Below are 23021 nucleotides of genomic sequence, written 5' to 3' on the forward strand. Positions count from 1 at the left end.
GTGGTGAAGCACTGGAATGGGTTACCTAGGGAGGTGGTGGAATGTCCTTCCTTAGAGGTTTTTAAGGTCAGCCTTGACAAAGCCCTGGCTGGGATGATTTAGTTGGGGATTGGTCCTGCTTTGAGCAGGGGGCTGGACTAGATGACCTCCTGAGGTCCCTTCCAACCCTGATATTCTATGATCACAAAGCTCAGAACAAAGTGTATGAGAGCTAGGGACAAATCATGATTGAGGGGATGCAGCTACAGATCTTTAGCAAATCCAAAGTCTGACCACCTACAATGATAGGCAACAGTATTAGGCTGTTAACTGAAATTAAACTATTTTGTAACCACAGTAATTTAGTCTCCATCAACTGTTTTATGTAAAAGGATAAGAACGAATTATAGAGTTAAGTATCAAGCTATTTATCATGTACTTTATTGTGAATCAATATAGGCTGTGATGTGTAGGCCAATTTCCTGCAATATCTTTGGAAGATCTTATTGAATTCAATTTAAATAGCTGTGGAGTTATTTGTATTAGACGAACTTTGCATTTATCTATTATTGTGGGATTTTACATAACTTCTCTGGGGGGGGGGACATAGCCAGTGTTTACCTTGGGAAGTGTTTTGAGCTTCAAAAGGAGTATTTTAAACAATGTGCCAGACGAGAAGGAACATGCAGGATAGACAAAATAAAGTGCGTTTTCTTTCCTAGGAAATACCTAGGGGGAGAGGAATGTAAATTATCACCATCAGACCAAACCTTTAGAAACTATGCCCTGAGGAGAGAACCATTCTCTGGCTGATTACCTATTCAAAGTCTCTGAAGATCAGAGCCTTAAACCAGTGGTGGGCAACCTGTGGCACGTCAGGGTAATCTGTTGGTAGGCTGCCAGGCAGTTTGTTTACATTTGCGTGGCCGCCCGCAGCTCCCAGTGGCCACAGTTCATAGTTCCCAGCCAATGGGCGCTGCGGAAAGTGGTGCGGGCCGCTGGGACATGCTGGCTGCCGCTTTTTGCAGCTCCCATTGGCCGGGAATGGTGAACTGTGGCCACTGGGAGCTGCGGGAGGCGGTGCAAATGTAAACAAACCATCTGGAGGCCCGCCAGTGGATTACTGTGATGGGCCGCAGGTTGCCCACCACTGTCCTAGACTGTATAAAAGAAAGGCTAACCCAAGGGTAGGCAACCTATGGCATGCGTGCTGAAGGCGGCACGCAAGCTGATTTTCAGTGGCACTCACACTGCCCGGGTCCTGGCCATCGGTCCACGAGGCTCTGAATTTTAATTTAATTTTAAATGAAGCTTCCTAAACATTTAAAAAACTTATTTACTTTACATACAACAATATTTTAGTTATATATTATAGACTTTTATAGAAAGAGACCTTCTAAAAATGTTAAAATGTATTACTAGCACGCAAAACCTTAAATTAGAGCGAATAAATGAAGACTCGGCACACCGCTGCTGAAAGGCTGCCGACCCCTGGGCTAACCTATTCATAGAGGTGCTTGTTCTGAGGTAACAGCTGTTATGAAACTGTAGCCACTGGAAAAAAATCCTTTGTGGGGTTTGAAGAACTGATTTCTTGTTGGAGTGAAGGGGTGATCTCTGGTAAGCTTATTAGCATGCAGTTAAGTTCTTTTATTTTTTTGTAATGTATTTTCTCTTTAATGCTTTCACCTTAAAAATAAATGTGATTGCTTATAAAGAGCTGTGAGGTAACTTAACTGTGGGAAATTACATTGCTACATAACTTCTGGAAGAAAACAAAGCGGGCCTGCTTAGGCAGTTTGCCTTGCTGGGGAACTCACAGGGTAGGCAGGGAACTGTGCTGCTTGGAAAAACCCTGGTCAGACAGGAAGAGAGACATGGGTGTCAATTCAACAGAGGTGATGGCTGAGGAGCTGGGACCTTATAGTAGGAGCGCTTGCTGGAGGATGGAGGAGGAATACAGGTTGTAGTTGCCCTGAATCGTGACATATTTTGTGTTCAGCATTATTTTTTCTGTCACATGTCTACAGATTTCAGACATATTGGGAGAGCACATAGTGATATTTCCAATATGGCTTAATAATTAAGCTAGCACTTTGCCAATTATTTCAGCCAGAACTGTAGATCTCATTGGTTGAATGTTCCTTCCAAAAATCTAATAATAGAACCCTCTGTCAATCAATGTAATTTTTATAGAATGCAGCAGCTTCAAATCCAAAAGGCCATGTCTATGCTGCAATTTGTTAATTACCTTCAGTGATTAACTGATTATATCATTACTGGGACTTTTTCCTGGAACAGTCACAGAAAAAAAAGTTATCCATAACCCTATACAAAGTACAAGTTTGCTTAAAGCTTTTGTTTTTAAACTGAATTTTCTTCTAATATCCTTCCTTTCTTTGGATAATTGAAAAATAATCAATATAGCAATTAGTTCCTGTTAAGTGCAAGAGTGATAGTAAGAAACAAATTTGGGGAAAAAACAATGTATAGTATGCCAAATTCAACACAAATTTACATCTTAAGCAATCCTACTGACTTCCAATAATGGTTTTGTATTCTGGGTGAGGGTAGAGGGGGCAGGCACTTGTAAGAGGACACAATGTCAAATTTGGCCCCAAATGCCTATGGTTTTGCCTCTGAAGAGCAGCCACCACTGGAATGATTTCTAACTGGACATTTGAGATAACTGTCTAGTTTTAAGAGATGGAAATAAAAAGATGATAACCTAGAAGGCTCCCAATGACTCATCCATCAGAAAGAACAGGAGTACTTGTGGCACCTTAGAGACTAACAAATTTATTTCAGCATGAGCTTTCTGTGCATCCGAAGAAGTGAGCTGTAGCTCACGAAAGCTCATGCTGAAATAAATTTGTTACTCTCTAAGGTGCCACAAGTACTCCTGTTCTTTTTGCGGATACAGACTAACACGGGTTGCTACTCTGAAACCTGTCATCCATCAGATACTCCAACATACCTAATGAAATCAAAGATGGCTAGAGGCTAGGCTTCTATCAACTCATCTCCCCAATCTCTTGCAAAAATTTCCCAGGTGTAAGGCCCAGTGAGTCTTGAATCTGGGCCTGCAAAGCTGATCAGTAGCAAACAGCTGCCCGCTTCCACCCAGCAGCAGCTGTAACTGGCTCATGCTCCATTACCCACAACCTGCTGCAGACACAGACCGTGGGAAGTCCCAACTCAGGGGATCCAACAGGCAGCAGCCTCATGCATCCTGATTGGCTCCTGCCCAATATGAATCCAAAGGGGTGTTTCAGGAAGTATCCAGGTGACAGCATTGATCTCCTGTAGCTGCCATGACCATTCCTGCTTTCCTCTCTTAAATTCCTGGCTTTGACTTCAGTTTGATTTGTACCTTGCCTCTTGATCCACACCCTGAAACCTCACTGGGATTCTGATTCTCAGAGATTGACTGTGAACTCCTCTGCTACTTTCAGCCTCAGGTTTGACCCTGCTCTGACCCTTGGTCCCAACTTGGACCACTCTAGTCCGTGGCGAGGGCCTACTCTGAGGGAATATGGAGGTAACAGTCCACTTGCTACCAAGATGTCCACATAAGTGGATTGCTCCCAGGAGAAGCTCCCCATGCTGTGAGCCCAAGTATCCCAGCTTGCAACAGAGAATCTACCTAGCTTGGGGTCAGCAACCTCTGGCACGCGGCTTGTCAGGGTAAGCACCCTGGTGGGCCAGGCCAGTTTGTTTACCTGCTGCATCAGCAGGTTTGTCTGACCGCAGCTCCCATTGGCTGCGGTTCACCATCCCAGGTCAATGGGGATGGCGGGAAGCTGCAGCCAGCACATCCCTCAGCCCGCACCACTTCCCGCAGCCCCCAGCAAGCCCTGACACATATTAAGCATTGCAGCAATGGTCGGGGGTGCCAAAATACAAGTTTGCCCAGGGCGTCATTTTCCTTACGGCCAGCCCTGATGACCATGCCCAGGCCTGATAGAGTGGGTTGACCTGGGCAAGCCCCGAAATAGTGCCCCCCTACTGCTCACTGAGACACACCCCAGGAACAGTCAATGCTCCCTGCATCTCAAAGTCCAGGTCTGCCTCCGTCTTCCAGGGATGTCCTACTGAATTCCTCTGCAGGCAGTGGTGGATTCCTGAGTAGACAACAACTTCAGTGAAGCCAATACAGCCCAAGTCTCGTGTATCCTGATACAACCAAAGACAGTCCCTGACCTAGTGAAAACTTTAGGTTGCTCATTCCTGTTGTTGAGGCCAGTGAGGGTGGCTTAGCTTCTGCTCAGAGTTCTGTCAGCACATCTGTCCATGTGCATCATCTGATGAACCCTGGAACCAAGACATCCCATCCCCTCCCCTGCATGGGTCCTGGTGGTGTGTCAGGTGGGACCACATTAAGTAGCTACAGCACTTCCTGAGGTTCGTTAACATTTATAGGTGCTACATCTCCATGTTTTCAGACCAAATCACCCCACTGACAGTGCTTCCTCACACTCACACTCACACACTGAACCAAAAAAACCACAAAAAACACCCACCATCACCTTGTCTCTGGAGGCCCAACAGAACATTTCATTGGCTCCAGATGACCTTTACCACAAACTCCGATCCTGGCCCAACCCGACCCTGCATAACCCTTTGTTGTTGAGACAGACACCTCTAATGTGGTAATTGGGGCTATACCCTCTCAAAGACTTGGTCTCCAAGAGCATTTCCTCCCGTGCACCTGCTACTCACAGAAGCACACTCCAGTAGAACAGAATTATGAAAATCTACAGAAGGAGCTTTTAGCCTTCAAAGCATGATGCTACTACCTGGAGGCTGCTTGGTACCCAATTCAGGTTTATACAGATCATAAAAACTTCAAAAGTACCTTCACTGAACCAAAGCACTGAACCAAAGGCAGCTTTACTGAGCCCTGTTTTTCACATGCTTTGATTTTACCATTATGTACCATCCAAGGGCCCAGAGCGAGACCACCAATGCCTTGTCCTGAAAAGAGCACTCTCTGGCCAGCAAAGAGCCCCCTCACACGAAATCCACAAGCATTCTTAAGCCCCAGAACTTCCTGGACACCGTGATTACCCCGAAGTTTCATGTCACTGATCTGCTCAGCTGCAAGGAAAGACTACTCTCCCACGTAACTTGAGGAGGCCAGCCAGGGGCAATACCTTGGCCAGGATGGCTTGCTGTATGACAAGGGAAGCTTGTATGTTCTCTTCAGTTAGAGGTACTGTCGCTCTGTCACTACATGCCATTAGCAGTCCATCTGAGTCTCCTCAAAGCCCGCTGTTTCGCCATCCACTTCTGGTGGCCCCAAATGCGCAAGACAATCCACTCAGATGTTGATTCCTGTGAAATACGTGCCCATGCCAAGATGCCTCACGTGCAACTCCTTGCCACCCTAATACTTTCTAAGACCCAATCCAGACCCTAGGCAATCATTATCCTGGACTTTATAGTCAAGCTCCCAATGTCTAACAGGTGTACTGTGGTTCTCACTATGGTTGACCAATTGACAGAAATGGCCCACTTCTTCCCAATTGTGCACCTGTCCCTCATAGAAGTAATGAGCCACCAGGAGCTGGGCCAACATCCATCTCCATGGACTTCTGGAATGAGTGACAATTGATCAGGGTCTGATCAAGAAGAACTCAAGGAGCATCTGGACGAGGCCAATGACTAGGCCATACCAAATTCACATCTGTGAAAAACATGTCACAGCCCTGAAAAAAATCAGACCTCCCTTTGTGAAATCTAACTATTGGAGAGGAGGGGAGGAGCAGGGCTGGGGGCTCCAGCTGCTAGTCCTCTCTGGGCTGCAGAGGGTCAGGATTTAACTCTTCCCCTGCACAGCTGCTCTCAGGAGGAGATCAGACCCACCTCCAGGCACCTCCCCAGCTGCAGGAATCTCCAGGGCTGCTGCCTAGCCCCGGTGCTTCCTGCAGCCACAAGAGGTTCAAGGAGGTGGAGATGGGTCTGGCTCTGATCTCCCCCATGCAGCTGAGGAGGGATAGGACTTGCTCTTCCCCTGCATGACCACTCTCGAAGGGAGATCAGACCCACCTCCAGGTACCTCCCCTGGCTGCAGGGCACTCTGGGCTGGGCAACATGCCCCTGACCTTGTGGCAGCCTTCCACACAACCATCTGGACAAACCGGGGCTGGTAGAGGGTGTCCTTGGGATCGGGGGTGAGGGGGAGAAGGAGGAGGTAAGACCCAGCAGGTCTGAACCTGGGCCTCCAGAACTACCAGGTAGCAAACACCTTTATGTGCCACCAGCAGCAACTGTAGCCAGCTCACATTCCATTGCCCCTGACCCACTGTGAACACAGACCACAGGAAGTCCTGCCTCAAGGGTTCCAACAGCACCAGCCTCACGGCGCCTGATTGACTCCTGGCCCTATAAAAACCCAAGGAACGTTCCAAGAAGCGTTCAAGCAACAATGAGGATCTCATGTAGCTGACTGCCACAGGAACATTCCTGATTTTTGCTCTTGAACTCCTAGCTTCAACCTCTGCTTGATTTGGACCTCGTCTCCTGACCTGGCCCTGAAACTTGACTCTGACCCTTGGCATCAACCCCAGCCTGGGATTTGACTACGAGCTCCTGCATTACACTCAGCCATTGGTTTGATCTGGTTCTGACTCTTGGGCACAACTGCACTTGTGAGAAGACTGACACTAGGACAATGAGGATGGAAGCTGATTTAGTCCTATTCTTTTTCCTGCATGAAGCAAAAAAGGCAGAAGTGTCTATTCCCTGTAATCTGTTGCTGAAGTGAACCCTTTCATAGGGATTAATGAGTTGGTCAGGAGTCTGAGAAACACAAGTCCTAGATCATCCCCCCTTTAAGAGCTTGAGCTGTACATAATCCAGCTACTAACAGAGACTTGTGTGATGGATTCCCACCTGTAACTGCAGTACCACTGAGTCCCCCTGACCCACCATCCTGGGCTCCCTATACACTGTACTGTTGTGACAAGCCTGCCAAGCCCTCTGCTAGGCTTCAGCACACATACAGTAGGGACACACCCAGCTGCAGTTATATACACACAGGTTCTTTAATCAGCCCCTGCAAGGAAGGCACAGCTAAGGCACCTCCCAGTTCCTAAGGCACACCCCTCCTCCCCTAGAGTGTTAAATTATACCAAGCTGCACTGCACAGATATCCATACAGTGTAAGCTCATGAAATTCGTCCCCCTCCCTTAATGTGGAGAAGGATATACAACAGCTTTCTGCCCCCCGTTATGATTTCCACACATTGGTTTTAGACAAAGCAAAAGTAAGTTTATTAACTACAAGAGATAAATTTTAAGTGATTATGAGGGATAAACAGATCAAAGCTCTTGATTTGGTTACTTAGCAGACAAAAATGCAATCTAAGCTTACTATATTGAAGAGGAGATTGGATATGAATAGCAAATTCTCACCCTAAATGATGATTTAAGCCAGCTGCAGAGGTTCTCAAGGGGCAAGCTGCATTTGCTTGCAGCTTAAAACCCCAGGTATTCCTTTAACAGGCTAGAAATCTCTCTAGCCTGGGTCCTGCACTTCCTCCCAGTTCAGTCCTTGTTCCTCAGGTGTTTTGAAGAGTCACCTTTGGGTGGGGAGTCAGTGAAGAACCACGATGATGTCACTCCCCTGCCTTAAATAGCTTTGCATATGGTGAGAACCCTTTGTCTCTAAGCTTGGTTCCCATGGTTGGAGTCCAGTACCAGGTCATCTGGTCCCATGCCTCAGTAGTGTCATAGCATCCATGACTCAGATGCTGTTTGTAGTGTCCTCAGGAAAGCTCCTCAGTGGGAGATTAGATTATTCTAAAACCTATTATTCTCCCTAATGATCCATTGACTTGAGTGGGCCCTTCCTAGCCAGCCATCTAGACTGACAGTCTTTGCCTAATAGGTGTTCCCCAGGTGTAAACACATTTGTAATAGATATATGGAGAATATGCCTAACTTCAGATACCAAAATGATACATGCATACAAGTAGGATAATCATATTCAGTAAAACATAACTTTTTCATTTATATCTTACATGACCTATCTTGCATAAAATATATCATAATTATGCCATACTTATAATAATAATAATATTACTATAAAGAATATGGGGTGCAGTGTCACAACCTGTATTAGGAGACATTAGAATGGGTGAGGAGAGGGGAAACTCTGCACTTGTAGCAGGCTCACATGCATGACCGGGCCAAAAGAATCTCCTTTGCTCCAACTCTTATATTGCATATGACTTTTCTTATTAATAGTAAGGCAGAACAACCAAAGTACCAAAACAATCCTGCCCCAACAAAAAAAACAAAAACAAAAACCAAGAACACACATTTCTTGAGTGCAGGCTTCTTGTAGGTCCCCTGCAAGGCACTTGTGCAAGTACATAGTTTCTCCTATTTTAGGGAACACACCATCAACATAACAACAGGGAAGATCCTGAGGCAGGTCACGCTGAAAGAGAGGGACTCATGGAAAAACTCTTAGGGCTTGGCTACATTGGCACTTTACAGTGCTGCAACTTTCGCGCTCAGGGGTGTGAAAAAACACCCCCCTGAGCGCTGCAAGATGCAGCGCTGTAAAGTGTCAGTGTAATCAGGGCGGCAGCGCTGGAAGCGCGGCTCCCAGCGCTGCACACTACACCCATAAGGGATGTGGTTTACAAGCAGCGCTGGGAGAGCTCTCTCCCAGCGCTGCAGCTCTGACTACACTCACACTTCAAAGCGCTGCCGTGGCAGTGCTCCCACAGAGCTGCTGGGGCAGCGCTTTGAAATTTCTAATGTAGTCATACCCTTAGGAAGCACAGAGCTGTGAGGGATAGAAGGATATGCATCCTGGAAGTCTACAAATGTTTGGAAATCCCCTGGACTAATTGCAGTCAGAATTAACTGACAGGTTTCTTAACTTGAATAGTTTCTTTATAAACTGTTTCAGCCACTGGAAGTCAAGGACTGAGCAGAAACTTCCTACTCTTTGAGACATCTGGAGGAAAAAACAAATGACAAAAATCTTCTGATCTTCCAGAATAGACAGTTTTTACATATAGATAGTGCTGCAGTGCCTGCAGGAAGGCATGCAGGTCAGATTTCCAAAGGTATTTAGGTAACGAAAGATGTGAATAAGTACCTAAATACACCGCTACCTCGATATAACGCCACCCAATACAACACGAATTTGGATATGACGCGGTAAAGCAGTGCTCCTGGGGGGCAGGGGGAGCAGGGCTGTGCACTCCGGTGGATCAAAGCAAGTTCAATATAACACGGTTTCACCTATAACGCGGTAAGATTTTTTGGCTCCCAAGGACAGCGTTATATCAAGGTAGAGATGTACTATGAGGATCTGACCCTACGTGCTTTGGCAGAAAGGATGTGATCTTTTTTCAAATACAGACAGAACCTATTCGTCCTGGGTGATGGTTTTCTACGACAGCAAGAGGAAGGCCCACTTTGGGTTGTGTTGCTTTGGCTCGTGTTACTTTGGCTCACAACTAGCAAGACATGAACACTGTAGCAGTCAACACCCAGGAGCCCAGTCATGGACCAAGACCTCATTGTGTAAGGCACTGCACATGGACCTTTATCTGACAGAGACTAGCAGAAAGGAAGAGGATTTTATGCTCAGACAACACGGAGGTGTTGCCCTACAAACACGTGAGACTGGTAAGAAAGGTACTCCCTACTATTTGTTTGAATTTCCAAATCGAGAAGTTTGGATACAAGTGCAAATGGAAATTGGAGTAACTCTAATCCTGGTCTCTTCTGTAACTGAAGTGAAAAATCACTGACATGTTCGTTAATGAATTATTTAGGGATGTATCTTTAAACTGTTTGGAACCCCTGGAAGGTACAGTCAGAACGTAAGAACAGCCATACTGGGTCAGACCAAAGGTTCATCTAGCCCAGTATCCTGTCCTCTGACGGTGGCCAATGCAGAGGTGGGCAAACTTTTTGGCCAGAGGGTCACATCTTGTTATGGAAATTGTATGGCGAGCTGGCTGGGGCGGGTGATTGAGGTGCAGACTGTGGGTTGGGGCTGGGGATGAGGGGTTTGGGTGCAGAAGGGTGCTCCGGGCTGGAATCAAAGGATTTAAAGTGCGATCAGGGTTGGGGTAGAAGATTGGGCCGTGGGGAGAGGCTCAGGGGTACAGGATCTGGGCAGTGCTTACCTGAAGTGGCTCCTGGAAACAGCAGCCCGTCCCCAGTCTGGCTCCCACGCAGAGGCGGGGCCACACTGCTCTGTGCACTGCACCGTCCACAGGCACTGCCCCTGCAGCTCCCATTGGCCGCGTTTCCCAGCCAATGGGAGCTGCAGAGCTGGCGCTTGGGGCAGGGACAGTGTGCAGAGCCCCCTGCCTGCCCCTGCTTCCAGGAGCCAGCAGGAGCTGCTGCATGAGCAGAGTGGAGCAAGGCAAGCCCCTGACCCCACTCCGTAGCTGGAGCACTGGAGCAGGGAAAGCTCTCAACCCCTCTCCCTGATGGGAGCTCAAGGGCTGGATTAAAAGGTCGGAGTGGCCGGATGCAACCCACAGGCCATAGTTTTCTCACCCCTGCCCTAGAGGAAATGAACAGAACAGGTAATCAAGTAATCTATGTCCTATTGCCCATTCCCAGTTAGGTTATTATTTTCAACTTATTATTAGAAATTCCTTTTTCCCCATTGGTAGTCTAGAGATTCTTCTGGCTATAACAGAACAGACATGCCAATACCTAGAGGACATTTTGGAACTACATCTCTTATGGTATTTGAGCTTCTGATAGGTGGGGATTGCACGACTGAATCTGAAGAGAAGATACTCTCTTCATTCTGCTCCAGTGGAAAAAGGACAACACCCAAAAATAAACAATATATTTGGCCCAACTTTACTCGATTTACTGCCAATACAGTCAAGGGACAAAACGGACAAATTTAGCTCATTATGTCCTCTACCCCAGCCAGTCAAGACAAGTCCATTTTATCAAGTTGTTACATATGTATCATTTTTACTGTTTCTTTTCTCAAGATAATTAGTTTTCCTGCAGCTGGCTACATTTAGGTTTAGAGTTTGTTTTTACTTACAGCTAATATTAGCATTTTCTACTCCAATTAGGCAACTGTTACATACTATTAGATGAACTACTTGTTAAATTGTTTTTGGTTGCTGCAGAAGCAAGCAGCGCTCTGACATCTAAACTATTTGAAATTAAGATGCAACCAAAAAGAGAAGTATGTGTGCGTGTGTGGGTGGGGTGGAAAGGGTCCATCCAGCAGCAAAACACATTTCAGTGGAGATTTAAGTCTTGGTGTCAAGACCATTCCTGTGATGGCCAGGGTTGCACGTATAACAGATGTAGCCCACTCAGAGCTTGTGGGCGAGAGGGGGGAGAATTGATCCCAAGTGTCATTTTTGCCATGGTGACAGGATGATGGTTTCTAACTGTGAATGGAGTATTAGTATATATTCACTCACATTTGATTATTTATGCCACTAGAATGAGACACCTGTGCACTTTCACACACTTGAGGGACAAACAAAAATGTGTGACATTCCAATTTGTTTTATGACAGTTACAATCTCTACGGCTCTTTTACTCACAATAGACAGCTTTTCAGGAGTAATTGACAACGAAAGGGAAGATGAATTGTTTAGTCTCCAAAGCTGTTTACTACATTGTATGCTGCAAGAGATCCTAAAGCATGTGCACTTCAACAATCATGACAAATCAGCAAGCCAAATATTGGCTGCTTCTTTAAGTTTTATTTTCCTAGACATTTGTGACTTCTGTTAAAAATCTCTGGAATAGTAATGTGACAGACATTGCAACACCATGTAGTATCCTTGGGAACCATATTGTTTTAAATATATCAATGTTCTTTATATTGTTGTGGGCTAGGAATTCTTCTGCTCCCTAGGTAGAGTTACCACAGCTCCTCCAGGAACTAAAAACAGTGTGTGGGGTAATAATTGCATTCCCTGTGACTGTAAACAGCTTCAGGAGAAATACCACCCTCTAGGGTGGCTTGCATATTCTGGGTCAGAGCAGTACTAGAGATCAAGAAGAAAGGGCTTTTAGTTTAAAGGGGCCATCTTGAACTGAGAGAGAGTCTTTTTGATTCATCAAAAAGACATCACCTTTTGTGCAAGGGGGCAGGACCCAAACTTCCTGGATGGTTGGAAAGACTGGAACCTGCAAAGGTCTCCCCAGAACTGATGAGTAGCTATTGATAAAGCATTTAAATCTGTTTTTCTTTTTTGTTTTCTCTGTATGTTTTTATCCTTGAATAAACATACTCTGCTTTGAAACAGCCGCATGGTATCTGGTAAGTCACTGTCATTGTAGAGTAACTAAAAAGCAGGACATTATATGTTTGTCACACCTGCTTGGGGATAATCAGAGTGAAGTGCAAGAGGAGTGCAGCCTAAAGCCTCCATCCAGCAAAGAGTGGGAAGCAGTGTCCCTGCGTGTACTCCATTTCAGATGTTCTACTGTGGATGGTAGGAGCTTCGGAGTCATGTGTGTTGTTGCAGAGAGCAGGGTAAGGCCTAGTATATTGTCTGACATAGAGCATTGAGTGATGGCATGTTTTGCAAAGGTGTGCTCTCAGGCCCATGTGGTAGACCTGTGTATATCTATTAGAGGGACGTTGTTCAAGAAGGCTATAGATGTGGCCATGGCATGCATAGAGTGGGATCAGATCCCCTTGTTGTGCAGTCAATAGCAAAGTTAGATACATTTAGATAGTCTCTAGGTTGATAAAGCACAGCCCTTTGCGTGTTCTGTTGTGAAAATAAAGTCTTGGGAATTGTGACAGACCCAAACCAGTGGGGTACAGGAGTCTGGTAGAGGGCACATATACTGGTCACTGGGTGAGTAGTTTTCTGTTCCCTGAGTGACCAGGGTCTGCACTAGAGTAGTCAGGAACTTGCTAGAACCAATTAAGGCAGACAGGCTGATTAGAACACCTGCAGCCAATCAAGGCAGGCTAATCAGGGCACCTGGGTTTTAAAAGGAGCTCTCTCCAGTCAGATGGGGAGGAGCAGAGGAAGTAGAATGCGTGTGAGGAGCTGGGAGCAAGAGACACAAGAGTGTAGATGACAGAGGGTGTGCTGCTAGGAGGACTAAGGAGTACAAGTGTTATCAGACTACCAGAGAAGGTCCTGTGGTGAGGATAAAGAAGGTGTGAGGAGAGCCTGGGGAAGTAGACCCAGGAGGCGTAGGTGTCACACAGCTTTACAAGAGCACTATAACCTGCATAATCCATAGGGCCCTGGACTGGAACCCAGAGTAGAGGGCAGGCCCGGGTTCCCCCCAAACCTCCCAACTCCTGATCAGACACAGGAGGAGTTGATCCAGACTGTAGGGGAAATCAATGAGGTGAGCAAATCTGGCAATAAGCGCAGGACCCACCAAGGTAGAGGAGGAACTTTGTCACAGGATTTTCAGAACAGTTTGGTTCTGTCTAAATAAAATGCTATGGCTCCTATGACTTTGAGTGTCTGTAGGATGGCTCTTGTGAGTTCCCATGTGGTTCTGGGTAAAACAGTAACTAACTAATTAAACAACACTTAAACTACAACGCATCTAATTATTTCTAGAGAAATAAAACAGAGGCAGCACTGCCACTGAGCTATGTCTGCAGATGAGGATGGTTGAGAATGAACTGAAGGGTCAGGTCGTGTGCAGCCTACATGAGGCATCAATGGCGCCGTGAGACTATTACCACGCACGTGTGCCCTGATCGAGCACTGCTACAGAAAATCTCCAATTTGCAGCACAGTGACACACTGATACCTGAAGTGGAGCACCCACAGGGATACTACTCAAAGAAGAAACAAGTTCCTCAAATAAAAGAATTTATTCAGCCTGTTTTATTATTGGAAATTCATCATGAATGCAGTTTATACTCTCAGGAGTTTTAATTGAACTTTGGTCAATTATACAGTATTACATGCAGTTCTTGTATGCTAAACTGTAAGCTGTTAAACTAAATAATATGTTACATTTGCTTCCCTTCCCCATTAGTGCTGCTTCAGACTTGAAGACAAAATAATTCAAGTGACTTGTTTCTGCAGGACCTTAAACTGAGAATAGCTCTAGTCACTGCAGTTTCCTTTCTCAGTGGTGAAGAAAAAGAAAAAGCCAAGTGGGATGGTGGTCTTCGCAGAGAAGAGAATAATTGAAGACTACAGATCTTGTTTGTAGAGTAATTATTTTTCAGCCTCTTCCTCAGCACCGGTCTGCTGCTCAGCACCTCTCAATCAGTACCAAATCCCAAATGAGGCTCTAGTAAAGATCAAGTGGGAAAGTGTAGACAATTGTAAGAGAAAACATGATTCTAAGATGCCCGCAGAAATCTGCTGTGAAAAGTGTCCATCTACCTACTTATAGAGCCCCTCCACCATCGGACTGGAGAGCTAAAGACAAAAAACCCCATCCATCAGGTTCCAGCTTTGCAGATTTCAAGAGAAACCATCTTTCCCAATATTTATCCTTGCTATAGCTAGGTCAAGCCTTAACAAAAGCCAAGAACATTACTTCCATTAGCCAGGAGGTGTAAAGTTTTAATGCTGTCTATTAAAGTGAGTCTCTCATGCCCAATCATAGTCATAGAATACCAGGGTTGGAAGGGACCTCAGGAGATCATCTAGTCCAACCACCTGCTCAAAGCAGGACTAATCCCCAGACAGATTTTTGCCCCAGATCCCTAAATGGCCCCCTCAAAGACTGAACTCACAACCCTGAGTTGAGCAGGCCAATGTTCAAACCACTGAGCTATCCTTAAGTTTCCTAATAAATTAATGTTGCCAGGCATTTCTTTGATGCAATATGGGTTTTGAAACATTATTTAATATGGCATTTGGAAACACTTTGGGAAGCTGGATGGAGAACAATTCTGTCTTTCTATCTGTACCTGAAGAGGACTAATATCAGCAGGTTTCAGTTTGCCAATCATTTCAGCCAATATGACGGTTGTCAAAGAGTGGAGATTTTACCATGACCAATTTTGAATGTGAAAAGTTGTACAATGTTCTAGACAGGTAGGGATTTGAGCACCTTCAAGACCAAAAGATAGCTACCAAAGGCAAAATGCTAGTTTCCTGGGTAGACCTAAGAAATAGGAAAAATAGAACCTCTTAGAAAGGCAGAGAAGGATACAAGCGTTTCTTAGATTCAGAGGTGATTTTCTAGTTCCAGTGCCAAACAGCTTTCCTTTATTAAAGGGAATGCTGACTAGACTGAGGCTACGTCTTCACTACCCGCCGTATTGATCCCCGAATGCACTCCTGTTGACTCTGGAACTCCACCAATGCGACCGGCGGTAGCGGAGTCGACAGGGGGAGCCGTGGACGTCAATCCCACACCGTGAGGACAGTAGGTAATTCGATCTAAGATACTTCGACTTCAGCTACGTTATTCACGTAGCTGAAGTTGCGTATCTTAGATCGACCCTCTCCCCTAGTGTAGGCCAGCCCTGAGCTTGTGAATGATATCTACTCTCTAAGTCATCCGCCAAAAAGGAGACATTTCTCCCTGGAGTTCAATTATTTTATAGTTTTTTTCCTTGAGCTTTCATCCCAGAACTTAGGCAGCAACACGACTAATACTACACAGTATTACTAATTTGTCACTTTTGGAAGAATTAAAACAAATTTTAAATTATAGCCTATTTAAAACCATACAATTATGAAAAGTGCTTTTTAAACAGGCAGGTGCTGCCTGAGTGGTTTTTAAAAACTATAAGTCTTTTAAAATGAGTTCCTATTTTTGCATCTTTCCAAAAATAGGGCTCTTACTGTGCTAGTGTGTTTTGTTTATCTTTACAGAGATAATGCAACAAAACACAAGCAGTGCTATTTATCCCTATCAGAATTCCAACTATCAAGTTATTACTAGCATTTATTGGTCATAAAGTGGACAACTATCAATGCTTGCACTCCCAGAAAGGGGGATTGTTGTATTTTGAGCTTTTTTTTCTCGTACATTTTGGAAACTCTAGTCAGATGAGTTTATTCATAGGTTTTAGAAAGAAACATTTATTCTATGAGAAGGTAATAAAAAAAAAAAAAGAGCCTGTGTTCATACATGAAGTCTAAAAGGAAACAAAACAGCAGTCCTCAGAAGAGACAGACTTGTGTCCATGTGAAATTACTTATTATTTTACATAGGAACAAGACAATCTTTTTGGAAGATGTTAGTTTTGAATGGCAGCCTGGTATAAGAAAGGACTCAGCGCTAGAACTTCTTAGTTCTAATCACAGTTCTGCCATTGACAAAACAAGATAAATCACTTCTATATGCTTCATTTTTTACCCAAATGGAGAATGAAGATAACATTTACTCACAAACATTGTAGGATTCTTTTACAGAGTAGTTAATATCTGTAAAGCACATTGAAAATATAAAGGAGAGTCAGTGACAGTGTCAAATATTACTTGGAAGTTCATAATCGAGACTAGAAAAAAAAATTAGGCCTCGATCATCTAACAAATCTGAATGCAGAGGGAGCCATTTCAGTCACACTCACAGCACTGTTCTGCTCCATCTCCACACGGCAAGAAGGCTTTGTTGCAGAGACTGAATTCCACTGTCATAAACAGATAGCTAAGGGTTAATGTCTCTTTCACCTGTAAAGGGTGAACAAACAGCGACCTGCAACACCTGACCAGAGGACCAATCAGGAGACAAGATACTTTCAAATCTCGGTGGAGGGAAGCCTTTGTTTGTGTTTTTTGGGTTTTGCGTTCTTCTCTCTGGGTCCTGAAAGGGACCAGACGTGCAGCCAAGTTTCTTGCCAATCTCTCTGCTACAGTCTCTTATATATTCAGAATAGTGAGTATTAAGTAGAAAAGGCAGTTATAGTCTTTTGATTGTTTTCTGTATTTGCAAATGTGTATTATAAGACTGGACGGATTTTGACTGGTAATTGTGCTGGGGTGGGACTTCTCTCTATGTGTCTATAAGCTGAAAGACCTGGTAATTCTCCATCTTGAATTTACAGTGATTATCTTTACTCGTGTCTTTCTTTATTAAACGTTTTCTCTTTAAAACCTGATAATTTTTCCCCTGTAAGGCTCAAAGGAACCGAGGTCTGTACTCACCAGGGAAGTGGTGGGAAGGGAAGGAGGAGTGGGGGGAGGAAAGGTAATTCTCCTGTGTTTTAGATTCACGGAGCTTGAACCTGGTCTATCTCTCCAGGATACCCAGGGAAGGAAAGCCGGGGGGGGGAGGGGAAGAAGGAGGAGAAAACCTGATTCCTCTGTGTTGTGATCAAGGAGTTGAATCACAGTGACTCCTCAGTGTACCCAGGTGGAAAGATCTGGAGGAAGAAGGAGGAAAGGGACCAATTGTTTATTCCCCTTTGTTGTGAGACTCAAGGAATGGGTCTTGGGCCCCCAGGGAAGTTTTTGGGGGACCAGAGTGCCCCAAAACACTATATTTCTGGGTGGTGGCACTATCAGATCTAAGATGGTAATTAAGCTTAGAGATCAGCTGGTACCCACATTTTTGGACTCTAAGGTTCAGTTGGGGAAATAATCATGAATCCACAGATGTGGGAAGTAGTGAGATGTGGATGGTTGGAATGTGGCAAGAGAAAGAATGTCTGGAGCAGTGTGGAGGGAATCTGACCTAGTTGAGACGTGTGTAGGTGGGAGAACATAGAGGGTCAGCAGTGATGGCAATAGTTTCATGCATTATAAGCCAAAACGGACCATTGGACTTCACGTGAATTAATTACTGTTTGAATTAGAGCACATCCTTACAAAAAATCCAACCTTGATTTAAGATTTCCCACTGATGAGATCCACCATACCCTTGGTACATTTGTTTCAATGTTTTTATCATCCTTCACTGTTTAAAAGTTTGCACCTATAAGAACATAGAACGGCATACTGGGTCAGACCAGAGAGCCACTAGCGCAATATAGTACCTGTCTTCCAACAGCAACCAATGCCAGGGCTTCAGAGGAATTGAACAGAACAGGTAATCGTCAAGTGATCCATCCCATCGCCCATTTCCAACTTTCGTGTTCTATAACGTGAGGCAGGGACACGGATAGGGGGCCTTCCAGTGGCTGTGGCTAATATAATTTCTAGTCTGAATTTGTCTAACTTCAACTTCCAGCCACTGGATCTTGTTATACATTTATCTGCTAGCACTCTAATATCAAACATTTTCCCCCATACAAGTACTTACAGACTGTGTTCAAGTCACCCCTTAATCCTTTCTTTGTTAAGGTAAGTAGATTATGCCTTATAATGAAAGACTTGAGGAGCTCGTCTTCCAATCCATCTCATGGCTCTTTGAGCCCTCTCCAACTCATCCTTATCCTTGAATTGCGGACACCAGAACTGGACACAGTTTTCCAGGAGCAGTTGCTAAGGGAGCTAATATAAAACTTCTACTTGTACATGATTTCCCTGTTTATACATCTGTACATTACTAATCTCAGTCACTAGCCTGGGGAATTAGCCACACGCAAATCGGTCTTTAGCCTTTCCCTCCAAGATCCAATTTTTGTCTAAACAACTGCAAACAAAACTTCCAGATAGGACTGGAACTGGGGCTGAGTAGAAAGCCCTAGGACTTCCCACCCAGTCTGTCTTCTGCAGCACCACTGAGTAGATGGTTCTTTCCTGCAGCTTCTCTGTATTACTCCCTCCCTCCTTCCACCTGCCCCCACAACTCTTTATAGCTAACAGCTGTCGCCTTCTCAGCCTCATCTGATTATCATTCATCTAGTGTTAAGGGGGGAAAAAAAAAAAGTTACATTAATTGTATTGTGGAGAACTGTCCAGCAAGTGTATTCAGAAGTGAAGAATAATTCTTTAATAGTTACAATAAAAAAAAAAAACAACAACTTTATTTAACTTGGAAATTGAAAGAACTAGCAGGAGTCTCATTAAGTGTGGGCCCATATGCAATTTTCACACATCCTTGAAGTACTTCCTACCTTATTGTAATTGTCTGCAGCAACTACTGTCACTGCAATTCATTATCAGTTAGCATATGCAATATCCTAAGACAGCATAGTTGGATGATCACTAGTTCATGAGTTATTGCAACATAGCCACATTATCCCACATATACTTTATCAATCATCATATACAAGTTACATTTATGTAAAAAAACAGATTGCTAATGAGGAAGACAGTTACCACTATTACAATAAAAGATACTCTCAGAGGCAAAAGCGTAAAGAGAACTACTAAAAATACAGGATAACAGTACAACATGTTTGAGGTACATTTTACCCACATATTTTTCCTCTAGCAAAAACTGTTCATCACACTAAATTAAAACTTTTTTGCTGAATGTGTACTTGTGCTTAAGTGACAAAAGTCCGAAGAACAGCATAGTTGGAGGACCACTAGTTCATGAGTTAACACTACATACTTGTGGAGTACAACATAACCCTCATTCATGTTCATGGGGTAAGACAGGGCTGGCTGTCCCCAGGCCTCCAGCCTTTAAAGGGGAAGGCCACCCTCTTACAACATCCAAGGATCACATTAGCCCTTCTAGTCACAATGTTGCATTGGAAACTCATGACTGGCAGAGAGAGGAGAGATGAGGTGATAACCGCAAAAGCAGTGGAAGGGGAGAATTGGGCTGTGGTAAGTGTGAGTTCTGAGTGATTATTCTAAAACCTAACTGACACAGAGTTTAGGTTGCACAGTGGTACCCTGTAGAATTCAAGAATGAGGACAGTAGCTAAACAAGGAAATAGAAAGTTGAAGTACATGCCATTTCCCATGTGCATAGGCAGGTTGGTGTGGAGTGGAAATTAAATGGGTGAGCCTAGCCAGAGCAACGATTACCCTAGCTGCATGTTGATCCCTTCACTGCTCCTGCCATCACCACCTCCTCTCTCCGCCAGTCCAGCACAGTCCCCTCTCCATGTGAAGCAGCTCAATGTACAGCTCAACCTATGTAACAAAGAAAAGTGTTGCCTATGATTTTTTGCACCAACAACGGGCATCAAACTGCAACGGACAACTTTGCTTCTCTAAAGTATAATGATTTACAAGACATGAAGGGAAGGATTAGCTGGAAATACGGGAAAGGTTCTGTGTAGAGAAGGAGACACACAAAGTTTTCTCTCACATGCTTAAAAACTTACTGTAACCAACATAGAAAGTCTACTAACATTCTGTGACAGTCAGTGCCCCATTTCTCTCCCTGCCCTGTCAGCCACTCCACTCTCCTAACATTTCAAAGTACAAACCTTTACATTATAACAAAACAGACTGCGGGGTGAACTACAGACCACTTAGGAATCACATTGCATCTTTTGCCTTTATTTGGACAGCTATAGTTATTACAGAGAACTCCTACAAAGAGCTTTATGTTTTTTTAAAAAGTTAGGAAATTCACTGATAAAATATCCTTTTTAGTGCAGAGTTAAGGTTGCCTAGTAGAATCATGTGCCTTTCCAGAATGTCAAGTTCAACAAAACTCAGAATTCTGAAAACCAGGATGTACAAAATCAAGGTTGCTCTGGTGGTATACCTTTACTCTCAGACTTCTGAGTCTTGCTGAACTTGACATTCTGGAAGGACACACAATACCACCAGGCAACCCTAACTTTGCATTAACAAAGGGTTTGGTTTTTTTTGGTCACTGAAAAATTTAGCTTGATCAAGATGCTGAATGGTATACGCTGCGTAGAACTTATAGGTAGACCCAAAAGCAATTTTGTGTTTAAAATTTGGGGCTCAATGCATACATAAGACAAGGTTCTGCACAATGTGTTCATATATAACTGTCTTTTCTCTTTGAAAACAATGTATTTTTATTTACCCAAATTAAATATTTACCCAAATATTTTCATAGAATCATAGAATCAAAAGGTTGGAAGGGACCTCATGAGGTCATCTAGTCCAACCCCCTGCTAAAGGCAGGACCACTTTCCCTAAATAATCCCAGCAGTATTCACATTGCAGTAATTTGCAGATTATACTACCTGCAGAACTGGCACATTCTGATGAAGTCTGAGCACTCTCAGAATCCTTCTGCTGTGGTTTTGAGGCAGGAGTTTTTAGTACCATTTCTTCTCCACTTGGAACAGGCACATGAGAGGTGGAGGGAGTAGCAGCAAAGAGCCTCTTCAGTACTTTCCCTATGAACACTATGGAATTATAAAAATAATTGTAATGAATAAAAGCAGAAATATCTTTACAATAGATGTAAGTCACTGTATTTTGAGATCCTTTTTTACCCTCTAATCATAGACTTATAGGTCAGAAGGGACCAATATGATCATCTAGTCTGACCTCCTGCACAAAGCAGGCCACAGAACCCTACCCATCCACTTCTATAAAAACACCTAACCTATGTCCGAGTTATTGAAGTCTTCAAATTGTGGTTTGAAGACCTCAAGCAGAGAATCCACCAGCAAGTGGACCTTGCCCACGCTGCTGGGGAAGGCGCAAAACTCTCAGAGCTCTGCCATCTCCCTGGAGGAAAATTCCTTCCCGACCCCAAATGTGGCGATCAGCTAACCCTGAGCATGTGGCAAAGGTTCCCCAGCCAGCAGTCAGGAAAGAATCTCTGCAGTAACTTGATCCCATCCCATCCAACATCCCACCGCAGACCATTGAGCAGACCTATCTGCTGAAATTCCAAGAACTTGCAAAATAAGCTATCCTATCATATCATCCCTTCCATAAACTTATTACAGCTTAGTCTTAAAGCCAGATGTGTCTTTTGCCCCCACTACTCCCCTTGGAGGCTGTTCCAGAACTTCACTCCTCTAATGGTTAGAAACCTTGTCTAATTTCAAGTCTAACTTCCTAGTGTCCAGTTTGTACCCATTTGACTGTGTCTATTAGTACTAAGCTTAAATAATTCTTCTCCTCCCTAATGTTAATCTCCTGAATTATTTATATAGAGCAAGCATATCCCCCGGAGTCTTCTTTGGCTAGGCAAACACCAAGCTCTTGAGGGTACATCTACACTGCACGATATTTCGAATTAGCTTAAACCGATATTACAAACAGATCTAATAAAATCGGTTTAGCGCGTCACAGTGGATCCCGAAATCGATTGTTTGCGTCCATGGTCCAAAGCTACCATCGATTCAGGGCGGTGCACTGTGGGTAGCTGTTCCTCAGCTATCCATAGTTCCCACTTCTTGTTGAGAGCACGTGCCTGATGGGGCAGAAAACATTTCCCCGGGGTGCTGGTACAGCTTCACCCTCCTTGTGAAGGCAGCAGACACCCTTTGCGCCTTTTTTGCGGAGTGCATTGAGCAAACGCATAGCACAGCAATCTTTCCCTTTTTTTCACGTGGGGAGGGGGATAAACTGGAGCTGTCCCTGAACCACGCCAGACCCTGTGTTTGAACCACAGACATTGGGAGCTCAGCAAGAATGCAAATAATTTTCAGAGACTGCTGTGGACTGTGGGATAGCTGGAGTCCTCAGTACCCCCTCCTCCTTCATGAGCGTCCATTTGAGTCTCTGGTTCCCGTTACGCTTGTCACGCAGCGCTGTGTATCTGGATTTTTTATTCAAACGCTTTGGCATTTCGTGTTCTGTAACGGAGCTGGATAAAACAGAATTTGTCTCCCCATACAGCGATCAGACTAGTATCTCCCGTACGGTCTATGCTGGAGCTCTTTCGATTTCAGACTGCATCGCCAGCCGTGCTGATCAGAGCTCCACGCTGGGCAAGCAGGAAATGTAATTCAAAGTTCGCGGCTTTTCCTTTTACCTGCCCGCTGCATCGAGTTCAGATTGCTGTCCAGAGCGGTCAGTGCTGCACTTGGGATGCCGCCCGGAGGCCAATAACGTCGATTTCCATCCACACGAACCTAATCCGAGTATCGCTATCGAATTTAGCGCTACTCCTCTCGTTTTGGAGGAGGTTCCGAAATGGATTAAGGAGCCGTTAACTCGATATTAATGACGACGCTGTGTGAACGGATACAGCGTATAATCGGTATATCTGGCCATTAAACCGATTAATAGTCGCAGTGTAGACTGGCCTGAGTCTCCTTTCATAAGGCAGGTTTCCATTCCTTGGATCATCCTAGCCGTCTCTAACCTGTTCCAGTTTGAATT

The 23021-nt window shown here is 44.4% G+C and overlaps 1 protein-coding gene across 5 annotated transcripts in view; it reads right to left on the reverse strand.

The window, feature by feature from the left end:
* ERICH1 (glutamate rich 1) overlaps positions 1 to 23021 on the reverse strand; it is a 121960-nt gene that overhangs the window by 69129 nt on the left and 29810 nt on the right. For all 5 annotated transcript variants that reach the window (XR_012655486.1, XR_004376183.2, XM_032798252.2 and 2 more), the window contains exon 2: positions 20921 to 21085. Coding sequence is in view for 3 of the 5 variants with exons in the window: in XM_032798252.2 (XP_032654143.1) it covers positions 20921 to 21085 (165 nt within the window). In the remaining 2 variants the exon portion in view is untranslated. The remainder of the gene's footprint in view (positions 1 to 20920; positions 21086 to 23021) is intronic.

This window comes from Chelonoidis abingdonii, chromosome 3 (assembly GCF_003597395.2).
Source record: "Chelonoidis abingdonii isolate Lonesome George chromosome 3, CheloAbing_2.0, whole genome shotgun sequence".
Taxonomy (NCBI): Eukaryota; Metazoa; Chordata; order Testudines; family Testudinidae; genus Chelonoidis; species Chelonoidis abingdonii.